The 27,909-nt window shown below is 37.2% G+C and overlaps 1 protein-coding gene and 1 pseudogene across 6 annotated transcripts in view; both read left to right on the top strand.

Moving 5' to 3' along the window:
- The window catches only part of CNOT4 (CCR4-NOT transcription complex subunit 4), a 145,104-nt gene that overhangs the window by 40,575 nt on the left and 76,620 nt on the right, over positions 1 to 27,909 (top strand). For all 6 annotated transcript variants that reach the window (XM_037049139.1, XM_037049141.1, XM_037049140.1 and 3 more), the window contains exon 2: positions 21,035 to 21,301. In XM_037049139.1, the coding sequence (XP_036905034.1) occupies positions 21,128 to 21,301 (174 nt within the window). In that variant the 5' untranslated portion in view covers positions 21,035 to 21,127. The remainder of the gene's footprint in view (positions 1 to 21,034; positions 21,302 to 27,909) is intronic.
- Positions 11,119 to 11,869, top strand: LOC118989200 (insulin-like growth factor-binding protein 3 receptor; annotated as a pseudogene).

The raw sequence follows: 27,909 nt of genomic DNA on the forward strand, positions 1-27,909 counted from the left end.
CATCTTATAGTCCGAAAAATATGGTTTATTAATATGTAAAATGGTATTGGAAGTATGGATACTTCTTTGAAACCTAGAAGTTTTTGGAAGAGTTAGAGAAAATATAACTCTTGCTAAAATCCTCTTGATGTATTATCCTCAGACCTTCAATAGGTGGAGCATGTAATAATGGCATTTCATTGGGCTGTTCAAAGACTATAATAACATTTTCAGATATTCCGAACTGTTTGAAGTATCATGTATTATGGGAAACATGCCCTTCCACAAATCATTTGTTGGTGTCACGTGCACCAACAAAAGAGATAGAATTTTGACTTAGACCATAATATTCAAATTAAAGTGGCATTTCTCCCTTCCCTTTCCTATTTTTCTTTTTTTTTCTATTTTTTTCCATTCCCATTTAACCCCCTATACCCCACTCCTGCCTTCAGTCACCACCCTTCCCTTTTTCCTCCATGGTTTTTCCCTTCTGTTCCTTACCACAGTATATTATTGAATACAATTTACATGAAGTAAAATATTGATCATTTGCATATGTACACACACTGGTCAGCAACACCCAATGAAGGTGAGGAACGTCACCATCACTCCAGATGGGTTATTTGTGCACTTTCCAGCTGGTACAACTGCCCCAGCTAGGAGCCAATCATTCTGATTTTTGCTTAGCCTTGTCTGTTCTTGAACTTTGTATAATGAGATCATGTGTACTCTTTTGGGTTTGACTCCTTGCACTCAATGTAATGATAATATTTTTAAGGTTTATCAAATAACATTTTGTATTAGTTTCTTTTCTGCTGTGAAGTAGGATTGAATTGTATGAATGTAGCACAGTTTATCCACTCAGCTGTTGATGGATGTTTGAATCATTTCCCTTTTTTGCAGGAGTGTGGAGAAGCAGTTATAAATAATGCTCTGTGAGAATTCTTGTGCAGATCTTTTTGTGGGCATACGCACTCATTTTGCTTCGGAATATATCTAGGAGAGGAATTTCTGGATTTTAGGGTGTATGTGTTTAACTTTACTAGAAACTGCTAATTCCAAAAGTAGTTATCCCATTTTGAATACCCTGATCAAAGTATGTCTGTTCTACTTGCTTCATGTCCTAGGTTTATTGACCATAGTTACTCTGGTGATTGTGTAGTGATGTGTCTCCATCTAGTTTTGATTTGCGTTTCTCTGATGACCAGTAGCGTTGAATACATTATGTGCTTTTGCCCATTTGTATAAATTATATTGTCTTTTATTACTGATGTATAGAATTCTTTTTGCAGTTTGGGTATAATTTTTCTTTGTGAAATACATGTGTTGTGAATGTTTTCTGGCAATGCGTAGCTTACCTTTTTACTTTATTAATAGTGCTTGGTGTGGAAAAGGCTTTAATTTTGATAAAGTTCATTTTACCAATTTTTAATTTTATGTCTATTGCATTGTATCTGGTGAGAATTCTTTTCCTTACTCCAAAATCATGAAGGTTAAGTATTTTACTAAATGTTCTTCTAGCCCTGGCTGGTGTAGCTCATTGGACTGAGCATGGACCTGTGAAACAAAGGGTCGCCGGTTCAATTCCCAGTCAGGGCACATGCCTGGGTTGCAGGCCAGGTCCCCAGTAGGGGACACATGAGGCAACCACACATTGATGTTTCTCTCCCACTCTTTCTCCTTCCCTTCTTCTCTCTCTAAAAATAAATAAATAAAATATTTAAAAAAATGTTCTTCTAAAAGGTGTGTGTATATTCTCATTTTTAAATTGATTTGTCTCCTTATTTTTTGCAGAAGTTCTTTAGTATTTGAGACAATAGTCTTTTGTCAGCAATATATAATTTGTCACTCACATTTTAACTCTGTGATTCATCTGAAATTAATTATCTATATGATGTTAGGTAGAGCTTCACTTATTTGTCTATATAGATACTCAGTTTCTTCAATATCAGGCATGGAAAGATGTAACTTTCTCCATTGAATTTTTTTTTGGTATCTGTCCAAAAATTAAGTACCGCAAATCCCAGCACTGTTTTAATTTCTGTAACTTTACACTAAGTTTTGAAATCTGGTTAAGTTCTCCAACCTTGTTTTTCAAGATTGCTATAAATTTGTATTATAAGTCCATACAAATTTTAGAATCAGCTTGCCGATTTCTATTTTACAAAGCCTATTTAGATTTTAATTCAGATTGCATTGAATGTATACATTAATTTGAGGACAGTTGATGTCTTAAAAATACCAGGTCTTCCAATTCACATTGTGTATCTCTCCATTTATTGAAGTCTTTTATTTTGGCAATATTTTGTGGTTTAGTGTAGATATATTTCACATTTCTTGTTGAATTTATTCCTGGGTATTTGATACTTTATTTGATATTATTATGAATGATACTGTGGTTTTACTTTATGTTGTCCTTGTATATTACTAGTATTTAGAAATATAGTGGGGTTTTGTATATATTTCTTTATCCATTGATCTTGCTAAATTCACTTAATAATTCTAACATTTTTTCTGCTCCTTTGGCTTTTCTGTGTATGAAGTCATGTTATATGCAAATAAAGTACCTTATTTTGCCATGTATACCCACATTTGCATACCCACATTTTTGACTCAAAGTTTTAGGAAAATATCATTCATTTTAATTTTTAATTCAATTATTTATTTGTTTATATTTAGATACTTGTTTTTTGTGTTATGAAGGAATTTTAGCATTTATTTTTGAACATTATGGTATAAGAAATTTTATGTAACAAATAATTACAGGACACAAGAACAGATACAAGGTATATCAGGTACTACTCATGTATAATGTGCCCCTCAAAAAGTAATTCCCTCAAAAATTTGGGCAAAAAAGTACACATTATACACAGCAAAAATACCATAGTTCTTTTCCAGTCTTTTCTTTTTTTCCTCTTTCCCACTCTCCCCTTCTGACTCTCCTCCCTACCCCCTTCCTTCTCTTTTTTTCTTTTCTCTCCTGTCCTCCCCTCTCTCCTCATGTGCCTCTTCTCTTTTTCTTTCTTTGTCTTACTGCGCTGGTTAGACTTCTAGTAAAAAGTCAAATAGGTAAGCTGCAGGCAGAGGCTTTTGACTTGTTCTTGACTTTTGAAGAGAGTTTACCATCAGGGGTGATCTTAACTGTAGGTTTTTTATAGATACTCTTTATCAGATAGGGAAAGTTTCTTTTTATTTCTGATTTGCTGGGAATTTTTATCATGAATAGATGTTACATCTTGTCAAATACCTTTTCTGTGTCTTTTGAGATGAACATGATTCTTTTTATTCCATTAATGTAGTGAATATCACTGATTCACTTTTGAATATTAACTTTTGAATATTAACTTTGCATTCCTGGGATAATGACAGTCATGGTATAATTTCCTTTAATATATTTGTTAATTTTGAAGGAATTTTTGTGTCTGTGTTCATAAGGGTTCTTGTTCATTAATTTTCTTATAATGTTTGTGTCAGGTTATACTAATAGAATATGTAGCCTCGTAAAATGTCTTTGGTAGTATTTCCTTTTCCACTCTTCTCTAAAAGAGCTTCTATAAGTTTGCTATTTATTTTTTAAATATTTGGAGGATTCACCTGTGAAGCCATCTGGGAAGGTTTTTAAATATAAATTAAGTTACATTAACATATAGATGACAATCTAGATTTTCTATTTATTCTTGTGTCACTTTTAGAAATGTGTTTTTGCAGAATCTAGGCATTTCCTTTTTGTTAAATATATTGGCGTACAGTTTATAATCTCATTTATGTTTTCACTATTTATGTTATTGTACTAAAATCCCCTTTCATTATGATATTGGTAATTTGTGTTTGTATTCTACATTGTCTTTTGATTTGCTCTTTACATAAAATATTTCTTTTTAAAAAGTATATTTTATTGATTATGCCATTACAGTTGTCCCATTCCCCCCCTTCACTCCCATCCACCTTGCACACCCCTTCCCCATCATTCCCCCCCTTTCGTTCATGTCCATGTGTCACAAGTTCTTTAGATTCTGTATTTCCCATAGTATTCCTGCCCTCCCCCTGTCTGTTTTCTGCCTACCATCTATGCTACTTATTCTCTGTACCATCTCCCCCCTTCTCCTCCTCCCATTCCCCTGTTGCTAACCCTCCACGTGATCTCCATTTCTATAGTTCCACTCCCGATCTAGCTGTCCTCTTGGTTTGCTTTTGTTTTAGGTGTGGTTGTTAATAACTGTGAGTTTGCTGTCCTTTCACTGTTCATATTTTTTATCTTCTTTTTCTTAGATAAGTTATTTTAACATTTCATATAATAAGGGCTTGGTGATGATGAACTCCTTGAATTTGACCTTCTCTGAGAAGCACTTTATCTGTCCTTCCATTCTAAATGAAAGCTTTGCTGGATAGAACAATCTTGGATGTAGGTCTTTGGATTTCCTGACTTGGAATACTTCTTTCCAGCCCCTTCTTGCCTGTAAGGTCTCTTTTGAGAAATCCGCTGACAATCTGATGGGCACTCCTTTGTAGGTGACTGTCCCCTTATCTCTTGCTGCTTCTAGAATTCTCTCCTTCATTTTCATCTTGGCTAATGTAATTATGATGTGCCTTGGTGTGTTCCTTCTTGGGTCCAACTTCTTTGGCACTCTCTGAGCTTCCTGGATTTCCTGGAAGTCTATTTCCATTGCCAGACTGGGGAAGTTCTCCTTTATTATTTGTTCAAATACATTTTCCACTGGTAGCTGTTTCTTTCCCCCTTCTGGTACCCCTATAATCCGGATGTTGGAACATTTAAAGATGTCCTTGAGGATCCTAAGCCTCTCCTCATTTTTTTGAATTCTTGTTTCTTTCTTTTCTGTTTGGTTGTTTCTTTCTTCCTTCTGGTCCACTCTCTTGATTTGAGTCCCAGTTTCCTTTCCATCACTATTGGTTTCCTGTGCTTTTCCCTTCATTTCAATCAGTTTAGCCTTCATATGTTCCTCTAATTTGTGGCTAAAATCAACCAATTCTGTGAGCATCCTGATCACCAGTGTTTTGAACTGTGCATCTGAAAGGCTGGCTATTTCTTGGTCACTTAGAATTATAGGCTCTGGGCCTTTGAGCTGTTCTTGAGTCATAATGTTTGGTCTGTTCGCACCTGTTATGTATGAGGGGCGGGGCCTTAGGTGTTCACCAGGGCCGGGCAACCCAGTCACTGGGTTGTGATGCTGTATGTGGGGGCGGGGTCAGAGGAAAAAAATGGCGCTTTGCTCCGCTCCGTGCTCTCTCTCTGATTTTTGTCTACTCTGCAGCTTCCCACAAGCAAATTGGGCCCCTCTGGTGCTGGTTCCCAGATGTGTGGGCCCAAGTACTCTCCAGGACTCTGTGGGTCTCTCCAGAGAACTCTCTGTGAGCCTGGGAGCCTCTCCCGGCCCCTTGACCCCGAGAAAGTCTTTCCAGTTGGTGCTTTCAGGCTCTAATTCCCGTTGCTGGGGCCCTAGCCTGCAGGGTCTGTCTCACTGTTCGCTCCTTCGCTTGGTTTCTCTGCCTTCGAATGTGTGACCACAGTCAGCCAGCCGCCCTGCGCCCTCACTCAGTCTGCGCGTTGCCACCCCACGCCTGGGATCCACCAACCGCCTCTGCTCCTGGGTCGGTCAGATGGATCGATCTTTCCAGCTCGACCCCACTCCACCGCTAACTCTGCCCCTCTTACCAGTCTGGCTGAGTGGTTCGTTGTTGTTGGACTTCCGTACAGTTCAATTTTCACTGTTTTGGCCGCGTCTTTGTTTCTAAAATTTCACTGTCTTTAAATTTAGTTGTAGGAAGGGGCACAGTGTTTCCACCTATGCCTCCGTCTTGGCTGGAAGTCCTACAGATAATTATTCTTAATTAAAATTTTTTAAAGATTTTATTTATTTATCTTTAGAGAGGAAGGAGAGAAGGAGAGAAACATCAACGTATGGTTGCCTCTAATGGGCCCCCCGCTGGGAACTGGCCTGCAACCCAGGCATGTGCCCTGACCGGAATCAAACCAGGATCATGTGGTTTGCAGGCCGGTGCTCAATCCACTGAGCTACACCAGCCAGGGCTCTTAACTAAAATTTTTTTAGTATTGGCAATAAGTTCTGGAATAATAGTAATTATAGCTTTATATATTACTCCTGATTTTGGTGAAATTTCTTTAACGTTCCATCATCAGAATGTATTGGGGTAGACCTCCATTACCATGTTATAGGATAATGGTTTTTTTTTTTTTAATATCTTATTTATTTATTTATTTTTAGAGGGGAAGGGAAGGAGAGAGAGAGAAATATCAATGTATGGTCGCCTCTGGTGTGTCCCCTGCCGGGAACTGGCCTGCAACCCAGGCATGTGCCCTGACTGGGAATCGAACCAGGTTCGTGTGGTTTGCAGGCCCGCGCTCAATCCACTGAGCTACACCAGCCAGGGCTAGACTAATGTTTTTATTCCAAGTTTATTAAGAAATTTTATAAGGACAAGATACGGGTTTTATGAAGTAACTTTTTAGTGTTTCTTCAGATGGACAGCTTTTTGTTTGGACAGTTAGAGTTGATAAATAATATTTTCTATCGTGAAGTCCTTATACTTCTAGCAAAACTACTTAGTTTATTTAATATTGTTGAATTAACATTATATTTAGAATTTTTTATTTATATTTTCATGTGAATGATCTGTAGGGGTTTTTCACTCAGATTTTGGTATTAAGCTTATGATCTAGTCCCCTTTTGTTTCCCCTCTCTCTCTTTCTCTGGTCCTTCACTATATTTTTAAGTACCTACTGCATACAGAGCAGTATATACTTATCCTTGTTCTTTATTGTAAGGCTAATTTATTTGTCTTTGGTTTGGAGACTAAATCTTACAAATCTAATTTTGCTGCTTGAGCACATTTTTTTTTTCACTTAATTAAGTTGTAGTCTGGGTTGTTAATCAGACACTTCAGTCTAGTTATTCTGTGGTTCTTGGTTTGATGTAGATTTCTGCTTTGTTAATGTATAAATTTTATATACTTCTATTGCTTTAAAGCAGGATTTTCTTTTTTTAAAAAATTCCTATATGTTAAAGTTTCTAAAAGTATTACAGGTGTTACAATTTACCATAATTTTCCTAGTCCCAAAATATTGGTGAATAAGTGCATGTACAATGTAAGTATAAGCCGATATCAAAGCTTAGACACTTTTACGTGTTGTAAGTATAGTATCTTTGTTTATAGTTATCTAAAGCATGTTATTATACAAACACATTATTACTATCACCAGCCTGATTCTTGAAGTCCCTGCCCCATTAATAGGGTGGGGACTTCAACTACACCGTAGTTTTTGCAGTCATTCTAATTGAAGGTAATGGTTGCATACTTCTGTGGAAGACCATGACTGGATTGAAAAAATGGTGTGGAGATTGTAACTGGTTAAATGGTGCTTACTGGTTTATTTTGATCATTTCTTTTTATTCTCTTTCTTTCTCTTCTTCCTTTTTCCATCCTTCTGCCTCTATGTATTTTTTGTTCATATTTAATTTTTATTACTACTCTTTTGGCATTTCCAATATTTTTTCTTTTGAAACTGTACCCAAATTTAAATTTGTAGGAAATTTTCTCATTCTTTGTATTTTTATATACAAATAGTATGATTATTTAGAAGTTTACTGAGGCCTTCAACATCAGGAACATTTTGTAAATGTTTAATAAGTGTTGATTAACATCATTGGGGACAGTTTTACTTAATACTTTAACATGTATTATTCAAAATGGTGTTGGTTTTTTGTAGTTGTCATATGGTAGGTATTTTATATCAGTATTTCTCAGATACTGTACTTCCTAAATTTAGTCTAATTGGAAAATAAGCCTGTTCCACAGTTTAACTCAAGTTTCTGAAATTTTATATTTCAGTATGAAGATACAGAAAGAATTGTTAATATATATTAACATAGTGCTAGGAGTTTCTCGTGGCATGGTAGGGCCAGCTCTGCAGGGCCAGTAAAAGTAAATGCCTAGAGTGGAGAGAAATCGTTTGCCTAATACAATGCTCAAAAGGTTTCCCCCAGAGAAGGTTAAGAGAAACGGATTTGAAAGAAGTCTAACGTGTAGACCTACACTCAAAATTGTGAGGCTTTCCTGTTCATTTAGAGCGGGGGTTCCTGCTACTTGTTTTTGTAAGGCCTAAGTGTGGTATTTACATATTGCAGTGGTTAAAAACACAAAAAGAGGAATATTTTTGGCATGAGAAGATTAAAAGAAATTTACATTTCAAAGTCTATCGATAAAGTTCTATTGGAACACAGCCACACATTTATATAGGTATTGTCATAAGTGCCTTTGCATTTCAGCATCATAGTTTCTTGATTGCAAGTGAGTATGGCCCACAGAGTGTAAAATGCTTAGTATATGGCCCTTTACAAAGAATATCAGCTGACACCTGGTTTAGAGCCTCTTACTCAGTTAACATGTTTTCCATTCCAGTTAAGGAACCAGAATATCCTTCATTTCCTCAGAATTTGCATGTACACACTTTTTAGTCATTTTTTTAAACCTATAGATTTAAATTCCATGAAGCCCTTTGAAATATATAATTATTTAAATAGACCATTTTGGCTATTAATGGTGACTATGTTTTTTCTAAATTGCTTCAGTTATAGTTGATCATGGACTTTAAAATTTATTTTGAAGCATGTGTACGGAGCATACTTATGTGTAATTTAGAAATTAATAATACAAGCACTTCAGAGACCCAGCCTTTGAGTTGGTCGAATAGGTTTACATTGTTATATGGATTTAAAGCTTTTTTTTTAGCATCATTCTTTATGACATGTAACAATGGTCTTTTGTTTATAAAATATTTTATTGTTTAAAACATGTGGACACATATATTCCTTTTGAGACTGTCCACAGAAATACAGTTACCTTAACATTTTCTGCTTGAAACTAGTTCATAGGAATAAATAGGTATACGTGTAACAGAATTCTGAAGTGTGTACTACTTTTACTTGGCTCTATAGTGTAAAACCATTATTCTAGATTTTACTGAGTCACGATAAAAGTAAAACACACATGTAGACATGGAAGAACTAACCAAATTGAAACAGTAATTTTTGTCTTATTTTTATGAGAATTAATAACTATCATTTCTGTATGTAGGCCTCTTAAAAATCTTAAGTAATCTTTTAATTTTATCCCACATAGGCTACATGGTAATGTATCTAGAAATCAAGTATATAGTATTGACAGTTCTAGGTAGAAATTACAATAAGCTTGATTCCTGTGTTTGTTTAGCATTAATGTTTAAAATATACTTCTTTTTCATTAAAAAATCACCATCCAGATACCTCTTACCTTTCCTTCTTCATGAACCCTGTTTTCCTCTGCTGTCCCATGTACACTCAGCCAAAAATTTGGAAAGATGGCCTTCCTCATTAGTCAGTGCTTATTACCATGAAGTGGAAAGACCGGAGTAGTGGTAGTAGGAAAGAACTTGGGGGTAGATGGATTGGAGCTGATCTTGGTAGAAGAGGAGCATTTGTTTGGAAGCATGTAATCTGGGATCAGAATTTAAGAGGTTATAGAATCTTAAGTGACTGGGAGATAGAATTGACTTTCTAAAGAAGTCACATTTAACCATGTTAAATAAACCTTAATTTAAAACAAAATTCTGAGAGAATGAGACTGGCCCTTGCTCTTTAGTATTTCTCTTTGGATTAATTTTTTCTACCATACATGTTCCTACTTGTATATTATAAGTTAATGTAGAGAAGCATCTCTAAAGGACTGAGTCTTCAGTCCAGAGTGACTAGAGTGACTAGTAAAGTTTTAGCTTTTGATGCCTGGCGGCATCTGTTTCAGAAAGGTCTCTGGGTGAGTCCTCAAAAACCTTGAAATATGCTTACCTTTCTGCCGTGCATGTTCCCCCTAGTAAGATGTGTTTTGTTGGTTTTTGGTTTCTTTTGCTGAATTGAAAAACACGTTGATGGCCCTGGCTGGTGTGGCCCAGTGAAAAACACATTGATGTAGGCAGTGTCTGTTGGCAACCAGTGCAAGTATGGTAAAGAACTAATCAGTACACTAATTAGTCTCTGCTTTGATTTTGTGCAATTTGATTTTTATCTTACTCATAATACTATCAGGCTTAGCCTTGAATTTTTTAAACTCCTAGCCTTCTTCTGAGAGAGCATCAACTAATGGGAAACAGGTTGATGCAGATTCTTTAATTATACATTCAAACGATTTTTTAATCTCTTCATTTATTCTTTTCATTTTTTTTATTGTACTTGACTTTTAACTAACTTAAAATAGTCTTTCCCATTAGAGATGTAAATGTTCCTATTCTAAAAATCGGAAGATAGGGCAAAATAAAGGAAAAAACTGCTCATAGCCACCCTACCAGGAGAAAAACTCATCCTCTTTTGAACCAGTCTTCTGTGTACGCTTTTCCCCAGAGTTGTGAGAACCTATGATTTGCTCTGTACATTTGCCCATGGTACAGTGTCGAATATAGTAGATGCAGTGTTTGCACTCAGAGAATTCGAAGTTTAATATCCTTAAAAAGTTATTTTTGAAAATTAATTTGCTCTTATAGAAGAAATGTTTGATCATAGGAGAGGCTCAAGTTTCCAGTTCATCCATTTCCTTTACTGTTTTTGTAGATATAACCACTGTTACCAGCTTGTTTATAACTTTTTCTATGGCTTTGAATACGTAATTGTATTTGTATATATAGAAGATATCTGGCTCCTTTTTTTAATATAAAAATGTTATACAGTAACTGCAGTTAGCTTTTTTCCTTCAATGTGCTTGTATGTACAGATTCACCTTAGTTCATTTTATTGGTATACCATAATTTTGCCATTTCCTATTGGTGGCATATTTCTGGTTTCTTGCTCTTACAAACACTGCTGGAGTTGTTTGTGTATGCCTGCTCATTAAAATGGGCAACTGTTTCTCTAAGAAAGATACAGGGAAGTGGAATTAGTGGGTCATAGTGAACACGGAAATGGAATCATTCATATTGCTGTCACAGTTGGACCTTATAGCATTTATCCTGTACCACTCCTGTTGCAACTTATATGTTGATATTGTTTAACATTTGATTTTATCCTTGTGAAATCCAACAAATTGTGTTACTTTATGTAGCTCCACTCTTGACATTGGAGTTGGGGGTGTCATCTGGCAATGGGGGACTCTGTAGAGACCCAGATCCCTCCTCTCACCATAGGCAACTGCCAGGCAGAGTACAGCCTGCATCTGTGTCTGCCCCACCACCCTCCTCTGGTCTGTGCAACTTTGATCCTGCTGCTTCTTGGCCTTTCTGGCCTGGGCCTTGGTGCCTTCCTCCTCACTCACAGGACTGGCCTGAGCAGTGCTGAAGTCCCTCAGGACTGGGTCTCCTTCTTGAGATCTTTTGGCCAGCTGACCTTGTGTCTTGTGGTATGAGTCCCACATTGTGGGCTTGCTGGCCATTTTGAACTTTGGAGACGGTCTAAACAGGGACAAAATCCATATGTTTCAGGCCAAGGTCCTGGGTAGCCATATGGGACTGAAAGGTTCTTCTGCAGGAGAGCTCATCCTTGTTTTATAGCCAGGGTGACCACAGAAAGGACCCCAGGAACCTACCTGTATTTTAGTGCTGCTCCAGGACTCCTGACCGCCAGCCAGCTGTCTATATCCTGCCTAAAGGAGGGAGCAGGCAGTGCCACCCCGAGATCTAGAATAGCTGCTCACCCTGGAGGAGCTGGCTCTGTGTGGCTCCAGGCTGCTGGTTTGGGGCTTCTCCCTCCACTTTGGTGACACACTCTGCTTTTTCACTGCTCTGTGCGTCCACCTGCATGGGAGCCCTACTGGTCTGGACCCCAGCTTGAGGACACTGGCCTAGATCTTGTCTTGTTCTCAGGGCTTGGCTTGACTGCTGCTGCCATCTGCTTGAGACGGAAAATGAGGCACTGGGATTCCAGGCTAAGAGGCTAAGACTTGACACTGCAGCCGTGGAGGCCACTGGTGCTAGGTGGAGGAGAGAGACCAGGCCTTTCTTAGATCTGAGCAGACCGGGAAAGGAGTACCGTTTGGCCCCAGGCAGTTTGGGCTCCTGAGGCCATCCCGATTGGGACCAGTGCCCTTTCCTCAATTTTCGCAGCCCTTGCATTCATTCCCCCAAGGGCTCTCTCACCTGCTGTTTGTTGTTTTTTTAATTTTCTTTCTTTTCAGGTGTGAGTCAACTTCTTGAGCCTTGGTTCTGCGTTGGAAGAGATGTTAGCAAAAGTGGAGAGCTGGAATTGGGGGCTGGGGGTGAGGGGGAGCATATAATGATATTTTGCCTAATGTTGCCCAGTGTGTTTATTAGGAATTGGATTGAGGTGGGAATTACAGAGTATACTGGTGTGGGAGGTTTGGAGGGTTTTTCGTTGGTGACTCTTCATTTGGAAAATAGTTGTCATAGGGCCTGGGTTACTGCAGTTATTCCCACGGTTGTACCTTGTCTTTGGAAAACACCTGATTTCGATCAAAGTTCTGTCACCATATGCTTCTGAAGTAAAATCAATAATTTCAGCTAGTTCAGAGTCAGGCGGGTTTGTTCATGAGGATGCTTTGAACAAAATTTAATGGGAAAGAGGAGAACACTTCAAGTACCTCAGATTCTCCCCTCACCCCCAAAATACTTCTGGTTCGTAATGCCCTCCTCTCCCCTTCACCCAGAGGCATTCACTGTCCTTACTGAGATCTGTTATTTTCTGTGCATCCCCAAAATACAGTCTTTATAGTTTCAGTACTGTTGAAATTTATATGAAGTTATACAAGCACAGTTATATTCTTTTTTGCTTTCTTTGTTCAGCATTATGTATACGAAGTATTTTGTGTAGCTATAGTTCTTAATTTTTATGCAGCCATCATTTCTTTAAGTATTTTTCCTTTTCCTTTCTTCTTCTTCCAGTATTCCCATTATGTGTATATGATGCACTTACTGGTGCTTACATTTCCGAAGCTTTGTTCATCTTTCTCTGTTCTCCGCCCCCCCCCCAACTGTGGACTGCACACTTGCTATTGATCTGCCTCCTTCAGCTGCACTCGTTCATTCTCACCAGTGAAAACACACTGTGGCACCCCTAGTGACTTTCAGTCGCACTTTCCAACTCCCGAATTTCCACTTCTCTTCAATATCTATCTTTTTATTGAAATTCTGTAGTTGATGTGACATTTTCATTACACTTGACTGCTTTAATCATGGTTTCCTTTAGTTCTTTGAACATATTTAAAATGGTTCCTTTGAAGCCTTTGTTAAATCCAACATCTGGTGGCTCTCACAGGCTGTGTCTGTTGCCTGCTTTCTTCCTGGTGTACATGGGTTATACTTTCCTGTTTCTTTGTGTAGCACATGATTTCTAGTTGGAAATTGGACATTTTATTTTATATAGCAGCTATGAGTAGTGCTCTCCTCTCACCCCTCCCAGGGCTTGTTATTGTTATTTGCTTATTTGTTTAGTGATTGGGTAGCTTATTGGAGTGAAGTCTGTTCCTCTCTCCAGTATTAAGCACCTGTTGTCCCTGAGGGCCACAGACTTGGGTGTGCCCATGTGCGCCACCGGCCTCGCCCCGCCCCGCCCGTGACAGTGTTTTCCTCAGGGCTCTCTTCCACTGTCTCTTTCCTAGACTGCACCCAGATGTTAATAGCCAGCTGACAGCCTCCTTGTTTTCAACAATGCCCTAGGACACAAATTGCTTCTCAACTTTCAACTTGACCCAAAAGAAATTCGAGCTCACTTGAAGAGATAGCTCTTGAGATCAGAGCTTTGAAGTATGTTCTGACCCCAGGAGGGCTCATCCTAGATGTCTTATTCTCTGCTTCTCCTTATTCTCTCTTGCCAACTACTGGTGTGTAGTTTAGCCTGAATCAGAGTCTTCTCCCAGTTGTTTTTCATCACAAGCTTCTTGATTTTGAGATTGCCCTTAGGCATGAACTTCATACCCTGGTGCATAGGAAGTCTATTCCTTTGGAAGAGATTCAGAGCTGTCTGTTTGACGGCACACTTCACCTTCCCAGCACAATCTCTGGTTCTGACTCTGGAGTTGCATAGCAGATGCAGCGGTGCTCTTTCCACTCTGTGTGGCAGATACCCCAGTTCAGTGACTCTCGGATTGGTATACGTTAGTCTCAGGTCTTCCCGCTTTGCCTTGCCTGGTGTGAGAGCTCTGCTTTATAAAGTAGTTGGGCGGAGGGCAGTCCAGGTCCTAGTGTTTCAACATGCAGCAGCAGCATAGGGATTCTTTCCCATGCATGGCAGTTGGGTGGGAGGGGGGAGCCCCCGCCTACTGGCTGCACTTACCTGGAACTTAGCATTAGCATCAGGTAGCTTTGGGCAGGAGGAGAAGTGCTGGTGTCCTGCGCATTCTGACTGGTAGCCTGGTGAAAGGGCAGCCTGTGTGTATGGCTATACCAGTGCGGAGTGAAGTTGCAGTTTCACTGAGCTGGAAGGGGAAAGAAAGGAGAGAGAGAACAGGTTTTGGTTCAGATACCATGCAGGGTGTCCAGCCTTTTGGCATCTCTGTGCCACAGTGCAAGAAGAGTTGTCTTGGGCCACACATTAAATACATTGTGACACGTAATCACAAAAACATCTCATGATCTTTTAAGTAAATTTATAATTTTGTGTTGTGCCGTATTCACAGCCATCCTGGGCTGCATTCGTTCCATGGGCCATAGACACCCCTGTGTGGTAGTCTTGCTGTTTTTCCTGAGTTTTAATACATTTTCTTGAATAATGTTTCTTCATTTGTCTTAGGCCTTTAGGATCATTTCCAGATACTTGAAATGGTTGGTTTTAAGTAATTTTCACCAGTTTCACTGGGGAATGGGTTTATTGAACTCCTTACACTCTTATTATGCTGGAAGTGGAATCCAGAGGGATCTTTTGAAATGTAAGTCAAGCCTATGCCATTTCTCTATTTAAAAATCTTCAGTTCTCTTCATTTATTTTGCAAAGAAAGCCAAAGTTGTTCTATTGGCCTGTGATGAATCCTTACAGGATCCTGGACCCACCACATCTCTGTCCTTTTACTTATTTATTTTGTAAGATTTTATCCACTTGTTTCTAGATAGAAGGGGAAAGAAGGGAAAAAGGGAAGGAGAGAAACATTGATTGGCTCTCTCTGACACGTGCACCAACTGGAGGCCAAACCCACAACCTAGGCATGTGCACTGACTGGGAATCAAACCAGCAACCTTTCACCTTGTGGGATGATACCCAGCCAACTGAACCACACTGTTCAGGGCACATCTATGTTCTTATCTTAACTGTCCTTCCTCTTGTTCTGTTCCAACCATTCCGAATTTGCAGTTCTTCAAAAACTTCAGGCATGTTCCCTGCTTGGGGCCTCTCTGCTGACTTTTTTATGCCTGGTCTGTCCTTTTCTCAGATATTCGCAGGGCTTATTCAGGCACCTCCTTTAAGTGTAGCCTACTCCAACTGGCCCATTTAGATTTTCATGAAACCTGCTCCAGCTGGCCCCTTCAGACTGCAGTCCCATCTCTGGTACCTTCTTTTTCTAAAGCATTATCTCCTTATATCATTAGTTAATTTACTGATTTATTATGATTTCGTTTAGATCTCCCAGTTAAAAGTTAGACTGCAGGGCATTGATTTTTACTGGTTATGATCGATCAATGTATCCCAAAGACCTATACTAGAATTTGAAACATAGTAAGAGCTTAATAACTACTTGGTGTTCCCTGAATAAAGATAAGGGAGAACTGTTAGAATGGCAGAAACCTTCATTGGCCAACTGTCTAACTTTATTAATAAAGTTAGAACCTGTTTATATAGATGGAGTAATAAGTGTTATTAGTGCACTAAATGCAATTAGAATAACCAGTTAGTTTTCTTGATAAGAGAGGCTAAATGTGCTTTTTTGACTTTTTGTTTTAAATCCTCATTGAGGATATGTTTATTGATTTTAGAGCAAGAGGAAGGCAGGGTAGGCGGGTAGGGAGCGCGAGAGAGAAAAGAACAAAACAAAACATTGATGTGAGAGAGAAACATGGATTGTCTCCCATTAGGCTTCCTGAACAGAGAGTAAATCTGCAGCCAAGGTATGTGCCCTGACTGGGAATTGAACCTGCAACCTTTTTTTGGTGTAGGAGACAGTGCTCCAACTAACTGAGCCACTGGGCTAGGTCTTGCCTATTTGTTTGTTTGTTTGTTTGTTTGTTTGTTTAACTAACTATTCCCTCCTCTAAAAGACTAATTATTGTTGAATACTGATTAGTTGGATAACTCCTCATTCTCTTGACCCCAGCCCTTAGGAACTTCTGCTTTTTTTGTCAATGAATTTGCCTATTCTAGATAACTCATTATTAATGGAATCATATGATATTTGTCTGTGATGGCCTTTCTTTATTTAGCATAATGTTTTTAAGGCTTATCCACATTGTGGCATGTATCAGTTTTGTGTTTGTGTATATAAATATTTATATATGTGTGTGTGTATATATAACACACAACACACACACACTGCATTTTTTCTATCTATTCATCTGCTGATGGACACTGGGTTATTTCCTTTTTTGGTTATTGGGTATAATGCTGCTATGAATACTGGTTTACGAGTATCTGTTAACAATCCTTGCTTTCAGTTCCTTCTGTATGTACTCAGAAGTGGAATTGCTGGATTATACGCTAATTCTGTATATAACTTTTTGAGGACCCACCAAATTGTTTTCTACAGCGGCTGCAGTACTTTACCTTTTATAATGTATTTTTAAAAAATATTTTATTTATTTATGTTTGGAGAGAGAGGAAGGGAGGCAGAGAAGGAGAGAAACATCAGTGTGTGGTTGCTTCTCGCATGCTCCTCCCACTGGGGACCTGGCCTGTAACCCAAGTATGTGCCCTGACTGGTAATCGAACCAGTGACCCTTTGGTCCACCGAGCCACACCAGCCAGGGCTCTAATGTATTTTTATACATATCTTTTGAATAGTATTCTAAGCTCAGAGCCATGTATACAGCACTTGATGACTAATAAGGAATTTGGGGGTATGATTCTGAGTATGTGATTTTTATTTTGTGCTCTTATTACACAGTAGGTGAGATTTTTGGTGATTCTAAAGCATTATTATGTGTGTCAGAATTTACACTGTGTTATATAGCATTAGTTGCAGGTGATATAGAGAATAATAACTCGGGCAATGAGGTAGAAATTTCCTGTAGAATTTAAGCTTTTGAAAAAATAATGTCATTTTTACTTTTTGAACATTTGCACTTTTTACCCAAAGATATACAATAGTGACTTTAGTTATCATAGTTTCTATCTTACCATGTTTGAAAGGGCATGGGTTTTTAAGTTGACTATCTTACTTTAATTGTGTCCTTAACACTTAAAGGCTGGGTCACCACTTGGCCTCAGTTTCATCTTTTATAAGGGGATAGCACATTTTTACCAAGTCACTGTGAGAATTAGATCATGTATGTGAAAATGAAATTTTTTCCAAAATTAACTACTGAGTCAAAAACACATCACTCTGTGTCATAATCCCCTACCGCATCCAAAAAGTCATTGAATTTACTTCCCTATTTCCATTTTAAAACATCTATTGTTTAAAAACACTTATTTCTGTGTCTTGTAATTACATAAACCTTCTTTTTTTTTTAAAGGATTTTATTTGTTTTTAGAGAGGAGGAAGAGAGGGAGAAAAAGAGGGACAGAAACATGGATGTGCGAGACAAACACTGGTCTCAGTTGGCTCCTGCACACCGCCAACCAGGGATCTGCCCCCCGACCCTGGCGTGTGCCCTGATTGGGGGTTGAACTAGTGACCTTCCAGTTTGCAGGATGACACCCAGTCCACTGAGCCACCCCAGACAGGGCTATGGCTCTTAGTGTTTTAATTCATCATTTTATTTTTATTTTAATATTAGTTGACTGGTTTATGAAATAAAAATTATTTTTCCATAAATGAAAATCCTGGCCAAGATACATGGAGGGGAGAGAGTTTATTTCAAAGCATAAAAGCTTGGTTCAGTGGGATTACCTAAAGCTTATTTCTCTCTACTTGAAATTCCATTAAATTTTGTGTCTTCAGTATTTTTCAGATGAGTACATTTGAGTCCTAGATAGAGCTTTCAAGTGCCTTATCCAAAGTCATACAGTTACTTAGTGGAGGAGGTGAGGCAAAAGTCAGCTCTCTTACTTTGTATTCTGGGTGTCTTTCACATCGGACTTTCCTCCTACGTTTTACTAGTTGTGTGGTTACATCTGGCCACAGGCTTGGGTGGTGTCTCTCCCTGGTGCTAGAAGCGCACAAAATGTACTTGGTTTTGTATTAACCTTCTCAAGGGACTTCTTGCTGTTTTGTCCTTTCTTTCCCCTCTAGACTGGGAGATTCATCCTTTTCCAAACCTTTTTAAAATTAAGAGGCAGAAACAATCAAAAAGCAAAATCTCAATATGTCATTTCTAATTTATAGTAATTTACTTTCTAGGTAGCTTTTCAATCCATAAACCCTATATATTGTTTCCTTCCAGCATCCCATAAATTATTTTACTTAAAATTGAATAAGCTGTAGTTGTGGAAATAAAAATTTATAATCAAACATGTATTAGATGTGTAGATAGCACATTTATTTTAGTTTAGTTGCCTGTTTAGTAGATAGCACCCCTTGATTATTTTAGTTTTTAGTTGCCTGTTTGTACAACACGTGTTTGAGTCTGTATTTTCTACTGGTATAGTTTTTGGATATTCAACTTGGAAGAGCCATTAGATCATCTCTAAACCCCTCATTTTATATACAAGAGAACTTGGAATGGCAAAATTGGGTCTGCCAAGCAAAGTGCCCTAGTTGTTTATAACTACATATACCATTCCTTTCTTTTTAAAAAGCTTTATTTTGAAATAATTATAGGAAGATATTTCATTTTTCTGCTAATTGTTAACAAAAGTCATGTAATTTTCCTAAAGGAGATGAAGATAATTTTTTTAAGTTGGCCACTTGAACTGCAAAAATAATATTTGTTGTAACAATTCAGGTAATACAGATTTTTCAGAAAATAAATTTGTAGCTTACTTTCCTCTATTTTGTCTTGTGATGTGGTAGCACTTTGGTGTGTAACCTTTCACATGCTTTATTTTTTTAGAGAAAACAAATCAAATTTATTAGTGTTCAACTTGTTTTTAAAAGTAAAAAAACATTGTAATAGACACCTCCTGATTGAACACACACATCTATCTACCTTATTATGACAATGTCATTATTTACTAAATGATTTCTCAACTGATTGCGTGCAATTCTCTATCGGTATGAACAACACTGCAAAACGTAGCAAAATACCTGGTACACACATGTGAGTATTAATTCTGGACAAGTGTTTAGTGGTATAAGAAAGTGGATAAGAGCACAGATTCTGGGGCTGACTTCCTGGAATGAATCTAGGCTGTACCACCTAACTGCTGTGCAACTTGAGACAAGGTGCTCTTTGTGCTCCCATTTCCTCTTTGGGAAGAGGAACATACATCAGTGATAATGTTTACTTTGTGGGGAGACAAACTTCTCTGACAGGAGGGTGGGGGGACATGCTATCTCACTGTTTACAAACTAAAAAAGATTGATCATCTTTTCACATGTTATAACTGTTTGTAATTCTCTGAACTACTCATTCTGTTCTCTTTTTCTTTTTACTTATTTGCCTTTTTAAAATTGCATTATGAGATTTTTAAAAATGTATTCTGGACACTAACTCTTCATTATGTGTAGTGTATGTATCCTTTACTCTGTTGCTTGCCTTTCATTGTGTTTATGTGTGTTTATTCCATATTGCTAAGTTGAACATACCTTTCTTTTAGGGCGTCTGAATTTGTTTTTCCCTAGGAAGACCTTCTGTATCCCAAAATTTGAAAAATTCTATTATTTTTTTCTAACCCATTAGTAGTTCATTTCAAAGTATATTTCTTTACACAAATCATTTGGGATTTATTTTGATGGCAGTATGACATAGATATATACTGTTTTTCTCTTAAAGTGGAGAGACCAGTATCCTATTACTGATTAATTGGTCCATCCTTGCCATATTGATTTGTAATGTCACTTTTATAAAATATTAAATCTCATAAATTAATGGTTACTTTTCTAGATTTTTAGTTTAGTTTCTTTGATCTTACGTGTATATTTGTGCCAATATCAAATTATTTAAATAGTAGTACCTTTGTAATACAGTTTAGTATCTGACAGTACAAACCCCCACATTTCCCCCCAGAAGCTCTAAAGCAGTTCTCATGCATTTATCCTTTCGTGTCAACTTTAGAATTATTTTGTCACATTGTATAAAAAGACAAACAAAATACCCTCTTATTTTGATAGTCATTGATTGTATTGAGCTATATTTTGGAGCCTGCCAGTTTTTTAACCTAAAATAGTGATTTCACCCTAATGTTACTACCAGTGACTTTAACTTAAATTGTTACCCAAAAGTTTTCAGTTGTGCATAATTTACGGAGATACATTACTTTTTATTTATTTTGCATAATATGTTCTTATTCTCCCAGAAGTTTTTGTTGACATACTATACATATTTAATTGGAAAGTTAGATTATATGGCATATTTTTATAAAACGAACCTTTGTTTTCTTTGGTAAGGATTTGGTATTAACATGCAATTTTAGATAACTGGAGCCTTTTTCATTAGGTTTATTTTGTAAATTGTGATGCATTTTAGAATTATACCATGCTCCTTCAGTTATGTGGCAGTTTTAAGTATCGCTAGCTTTGAGGTCAGAGATGAGACAATTCACAGTGTGTTTGAAGGCCAAAGATGCTTCTGTATATCACTTATTCCCCTAAAATGTGCTATGATTAGTACTAGATTGGCACTAAATGTTTTATGCGGAAAGAAGGAAGTTCTTTCATTTTTCTGTTGAATCAGAAGAGTTAATAATGCCGGGCTTTTTATCTTGATGTGCAAAATATTTTAGGATTCCATTCTGAAGTTTATTCTGAGATGATAGCAGAAATGATCTGATTAATATTTTTCAAATTTTTTGATACAATGATTCTTGATAATGCATTTTTTCCCAGTAGTAAATAGTATATTTTGTTTCTTCTCATGCAGGTCTTTGAAGTTCTACAATTTTAATTCTCAGTGCTGAACTTCTTTCTCCCTTAAATTATTGTAAACTTTTGCTGCTGTTTAATAAACGTGAAGATGTCTCGCAGTCCTGATGCGAAAGAAGACCCTGTGGAATGTCCTCTTTGCATGGAGCCCTTGGAGATAGATGATATCAATTTTTTCCCTTGCACCTGTGGCTACCAAATTTGCCGATTTTGTTGGCATAGAATTCGCACTGATGAAAATGGCCTTTGTCCTGCATGTAGAAAGGTAAATACTCCAAAATAACTTTGTATACATGTGTATGAGTAAGTAGAATCTTTGTTGTTAACTAAGTATATAACCTTTGTAAAGTCACACAGCCTCTTGGTTGGCCTTCAGTTTGACTGTTTGAGAGGACTAGGAGTAGAGAAGCAAACAATTTAGGTAGGATGGTATAAAAATGGAAAAACACATTTAATATTATACCTATGGGGGATTCACTTTAACTTTCTAGTACGAAATAGAAGTCTTGATGTTTACTAAAATACGTCATGGGTTAAAATGACGGAAATTCTGGTTCAGAGGCTGATAGTTACTCATTTCATGAGTGCGTATAGCAGTTCTAGGCTGATGACGCCACCCCCATTGTGCACTTCAGGAAAATGTGCCTTTGAAGAAACTTGGCCCGAGGCATCAACTAGTGGGTAATGAACGGGTTTGGGATTCAAATATGTCTTGAGTCTCTTCTCTTTAAAAAAAAACACAATTTAAAAAATATTTTCTGGGTTTGTTTTAGGTGCAAGAGTAAGTAGCTGCAAGAGTTAGAGAATAGTGAGTGACCTGTTAGGGTGAGGAGGACTGTTGCATTTCTGTTTTGAAGGGTTTCATTTGTGCTTAGAACTTCATGCAAGTATCTGTTTTTGCTTTATCTTTAATATTTGTATGACTTAAACCTTTTTTTTCTGTTTACTCATTTGAAAGAGTTCTTATATTTATTAATACCAGATTTTGAGAAAGTGGAAATCTGTTTTAGATACCTAGATTATTTTTTAAAGTTGTGTTTTTCAACTTACTAGAGGAATTAAATCTCAAAGACAGTATACGTCATTGTTCATTATTTTTTAAAAATCTAGTGGACATGTATATATATTACATGAATGAAAAACAAATCTGCTTAAGTGTTAATATAGTTTTGATATGTATAGTATGTATAAAGTAATATAGATTTATAATGTAAATTTAATATATAATTTTACTTTTTATATAGTTAATATACTTTAAGAATGTGAATGGAAAGGTAAATGAAAACTTAACATTAGCTATGGTTAAAATCTATAATAAATTTATGGTAATGGGTTTGAAACATTCAGTCATATTTTAATTGGTTCCTGGTTGTTTTTATAAGATAATTATATTGAACTGTTTTTGTTGAAAGTGGTAACTTTCTGGATATTCCAGAACTTGAAGGCTTGTGAATGTGATTGACTTGATGAAGTTTATTTCTTTCTCTTTTTCTTTTCTTCCTTTGTAGTGTTATGCAATAGAGTCTTAATTTAAAAAGACCACTTGTTATATTGTTACTAAGCAAAAACCAGTTATTTGGGGAATGGCAAAGAAATTCATTTCAATTTTAAGGGATTACCTAGAAGTACCTTAAATCCTTAGAAAGTGGAGGAAAAATAGAAAAAAAATTAAAGATAAACACAAAACTAACTTTAGCAGAGCTGGTTAGCAATAAAGGGTGCTTTTCTGGAAAGATCAGAAAGTTTGAGGAATACGAAGGACACAAGGCCATTGGGATCAATTTGAGTAGAGAAGCATTAGCTTAGAAAATGTAGTCAAGAGAAAAACTGCTGAAGAAGGGTAGGAATAGTGGTGCTTCAAGGTCCTGGGGAAAATGTAAGTGTGGTTGGTTATAGCATCAGAGCAGCAGCATTTGGGTCCAGCCTAACTTTTGTACCACCTAGCAGAGACAGATGCTTTCTAGCTGGAACGTGGATTATCTCTTTGGGTCAAAGCTTTAAGGCGGATAGAAACACCTGGAGGAACTTGGACCTCTTATGCTGAGAAGATGGGCTAACAACATGTCCTTTCTGGCAATTTCTCCTCTCTACAGTCATAAAACATTATCCTGCAGTAAACAAATAGCATTTATAGGCTGACTGACAGAATTCTTACATGTAAACATGCAACAAACAAAAGTCAACAGATATTTTTAAGAAAATCAACATTATTAAAGAGAAACACACAAATTAGTAAATGGAAGAACCTAAGTGAACAAACAGAAACTTTTGAAAGTGTCATTGGTACTTCTCAACAAAGTACGAGAGAATGCCATATTCATGTAGAAAGAACATTTAAAAAATATTTATTTATTTTTAGAAAGAGGGGATGGGAAGGAGAAAGAGTGGGAGAGAAGCATCAGTGTGTGGTTGCCTCTCATATGTCCCCTGCTGGGAACCTGGCCTGCAACCCAGGCATGTGCCCTGATTGGGAATCAAACCGGCAGCCCTTTGCTTCACAGGCCCGTGCTCAATCCATTGAGAGAAAGAACATTTTTCAAAAGAATATATTGGAGGTCTTGAAAATGAGTGCCTTATAGTTGGCTGAAGAACAGAAACTATACATTTCAAGAGCAAATTAGTAAGTTGGAAGATTGTGCCAAGTGTTTTCTTACAGGATATAGGGCAAAAAAGTTTGAGAAATAGAAAGCATGAAAGAAAAGTTAAGCAATGTAAAAGATAGATGTACTGGTTCTAACCTCTTCTAAAAGAAGTTTTAGAAGCAGTGAAGTAGAATAATTAGGGAAAAATAATCAAAGAACTAATAGAAGAAAATTTCTCATGAAAAGCAATTGTCCATAAAAGGATTCTGTGAATATGAAGCAAGATGACTGGAAAAGATCAACGTCTGTTTCTATGATTGTAACATTTTAGAGGATCTAGAATAACGAGAGTTCTAAAGGCTGATGAGAGACAGACTACAAAGGAAGAAGAATAAAACTAACTCTGTTTTACAACCATAGGAAAGAGAAAATAATTGAGGAATTTGTTTTTCCAAATTTTTGAGTGAAAATAACTTTGAATGAAGAATTCTCAATTTCAGATGTGAAAGCATAATAAAATACTTTTCAGGCATACAAAGATTAATAAAGTGTACTGTCCACTATACAGGACAAGTAGAAGATGTGAGGATGACTGTAAGGTTTTGTTAAGCAGCTGGAAGTAAACAATGGCTATTAACCAAGATGGGGAAGACTGCAGTAGGAATAGGTCTTTTGAGAAGATCTGGAATTCAGTTTTAGACTTGTTAAGTTTGGTGCTCCTATTAGAAATCTAAATGGAGATGTCGAATAGACAGGTGGAGATTCAAGTTTGTTTCTGGTATGGGAGTTATCAACATATAGAATGTTATTTATAAAATAATGATGCTTGATAAGATCACAAGAAAGGGCAGGTTAATAGAAAAGATGAGAGATTGTCTAAGAATGAGTATCAAGGCTGCCCAACATTTATAGGGAAAAAAATCCAGATTAAAGAAGTTGGATAACCTCCTTTGGGGTCTCCAAGTTATAATCTATAACTGAGGCAATTACCCACCCTTCCTTCCTTCCTTCCTTCTTTCCTTCCTTCCTTCCTTCCTTCCTTCCTTCCTAGGCAGTTACTGTTAATAGAATAAGAGTAAATTTTTTTTGTGTGTGTGTGGCTTAGTGGAACCTCAGCTTCCAGAACCTTTCCTTGGTCTCTTGGCTATCAGACCTGCTCACACCTGTCTCGTGGCTGGAGTGGGTCGTGGAAGGCAGACAGTGTCGTTCACACAGTCTTGGAGTCAGAGACCTGGCTTACTTAGCCAGAGAGTGTGCTGGACACACTGAACACACGTATTTGTGAAGCTGCCCGTCTTAGTTGGGAGTGAGCAAGTCTTCATGTCTCTGGGGACCAGGCTCAGTGGTTGTGCAACACAGAGGAAAGTCACAAGTGTTGGGGAGGCCTGGAGAGGGCTGTGAAGCCACTACCATTTAGTTTAGCCCAGTCCTGCAGGGACAGAGCGTGTAGAAGCCACTTTGAAGTGGCAAGTTGACATGATTAAATAAACTTGGAGATGCAGGTAGGGGTCTAGCTGAAGTAAGCTTCTCATCTTGGCCCACAGCATGAAGCCTGCTTGTTTGCAGAAAGGGCTTCTTTGCTTTAATAGCTTTGAAAAGCAGAGACATGGCAGGTTTCAAAGACCAAGAGAGTTTAGTGCTTCTATTTGCTGAGCACTAATGGAGTCAGAAGGACCTTAATGCTTTCCTAAGTATAGGCACAAGCTACCCAGTCATTCCTAAGTGCAGGATTCTGAGGAGCATACCTGGTGGAAACAGCAGATGTGAGAACACAGGTGGTATACTGACATAGCGTCATACAGCATTCACTCACGTGGGAACCAGAGACTGGCAAGTGAAAACGTCAGCAAGAGCATTACTGTTTTAATCTCAGACATAATAGAAGGTATTGCATTTATGAAACAGGAACAGGATCGTATTAAAACTTTAGTGAACAATAAAACACCATGATTGCAATTTAAAATATGATAGCAGAAATAACTCAGGGAAAGAGTCAGCAGATGAAGTTGAGAAGAACTCTTAGAAAGTAGTGCAAAAAGACAAAGGAGAGAATATTTGAGAGAAGATATAACATTATTTGAGGATCATTCTCTAAGACATCAAATAATAAATAAGTTTAGTGTTTTAGAACAAGACCATACTGATATAGAAGGAAAATTATCTTGAAAAATATGATGGAAGAATATTCCTAGGACCAAGAGACATTTTTCCAGATTAAAAAGTTCCATCAAGTGCCTGGCACCAACTTTTATTTTTAGATATCAGAGTACTGGAGCTAGGTCCATTCTACAAGCTTCCAAAGTGGGAAAAAAAGGTCACACATACATGATCAAGAATCAGTCATTTCAGACTTCTCAAAAGCAAGACTTAAAGCTAGAAGACACTTCTAAAGGAAATTTATTTTCATCCTGGAACTCCATATCTGTTCAAGTGTTACACAGGTGAAAAAGGTGTGCAAAACCCCCCCATTTTCAGGCCTGAAAGTTCTCAAAAATTTTTCACCTTTCGTACACTCTCTCTGGGGAATCTAGTGGAGGATATGCCCCTAGTGTGAGGGAATGAAGAGGGAACAAGGCGTGGGAGAGAAGAAACTGGTGACCAAACAGGAGAGAGGCATTGGGTTTCTTGGGATGATGGGGAAAGCTGACAGCTGTGTCCCACACAAAGAGTACTTGGTGTTTTTACAGAGAAATGTCTTATGAGGCCACCTCAGCAGTTGGGGGAGATTTGATGGTTGGATTAGCATGGAGATATAATCAGGCAAAACATTTATTAACTGTAGAGAAACAAAAAGTTGTGCAGAATAGGAACAGTAATCACATTGTATTAATACTGCAATGGCTTAGATATGGGGTAGGGGGTAAGATTTGTTATTTTTTCCATACAGATATCATTGTGACAGCATTATTTGTGGAAAAGACTATGTCTTCACTCTCTTGAAAATCTATTGCCTGTGAATGTGTGCATCTACTTCTAGAGTCTGAATTCCATCTGCTGACAGTTATGTCTGTCCTTACTGTCTGGATTACTCTGGGTCTTTAGTTCTGGCATAATAACTCTTTCAACTGTGGTGTTCTTTTTAGAATTTATTTTGGCTGCTAAGTCTTAGCATTTCCACCTACATTTTTAAAATCAGTTTGTTCAAAAAGTCTGCTGGTTTTTTTAATTAAGATTGCATTGAATAAACAATAGTTTGAGAGAAAATGACATCTTAAAAATGTTAGCTTATCTATTTAAGGAATAAGGCTTATCATTTTACTTTTTCTTAAAGACTTCATTTCTTTATTTTTAAAGAGAGGGGATGGGAGAGAGAGAGGGAGAGAAATATCAGTGTGTGGTTGCCTCTTGCTTATCCCCTAATGGGGACCCGCAACCCAGGCATATACCCTGACTGGGAATCGAACCAGTGACCCTTTGCTTCACAGTCTGGCGCTCAGTCCACTGAGCCACACCAGTGAAGACCAGTTTATCTTTTTATTATTCTAAGATATAAAGATTTTAAAAATAATATTGTATAATTTTTGGTGTATAGCATATTTTGTTAAGTTTATCTGTAACTTTTCTATTTTTTAAGCCGTGGCACATAACATTGCTTTTAAAATTTCATTTTCCATGGAAGGAAACCTGACTTGGAGTGCTGAACACACAATAAAATGTACAGATGATGTATTACAGAATTGTACATGTGAAATCTACATAATTTTATTAATCAGTGTCACCCCAATACATTCAATAAAAAAGAAGAAAAAAACAATTTTCCAGTTGTTGATTTCTATTATGTACAGCAATTGATTTTTGTTAACTAGAGTCCTGAGGACTTTTTATATAGATAATCATGTCTTCTGTGAATAAAGTTAGCTTTACTTCCTCCTTTTCAACATTTGTGCTTTTTTAAGTATTTTTCTTGTCTTGTTGAATTGGGTAAGCCTCCAATATAACAATGGATAACAGTGGTAAGAACAGATGTCCTTGTTTGCGCCTAGCCCTAGTCGAAAGGTATTGAGCATTTCACTATTAAATGTGTTGCTGTCTGCGAGGTTTTCTTTATACATGGTCTTTATCTCGTTGAGGAAGTTTTCTTTTATTCCTTGCTTTCTGAGAGTTTTTATCATGAGTGGGTGCTACACTTTGTCAAATGTCTATTCTGTTGAGATGATCGTGTATTTTCTTCATTCGGTTGAAGCAGTAATTTAGTTTGATTTATTTTTAATTTCTTTCTTACTTTAAATTTTATTTTTAATTACAGTTTATATTTAATATTATATTAGTTTCAGGTGTACAGCATAATGGT

The sequence above is a fragment of the Sturnira hondurensis genome, unplaced genomic scaffold (genome assembly GCF_014824575.4).
Source record: "Sturnira hondurensis isolate 20B ecotype Veracruz unplaced genomic scaffold, ASM1482457v3 Scaffold0006437, whole genome shotgun sequence".
Lineage (NCBI taxonomy): Eukaryota > Metazoa > Chordata > Mammalia > Chiroptera > Phyllostomidae > Sturnira > Sturnira hondurensis.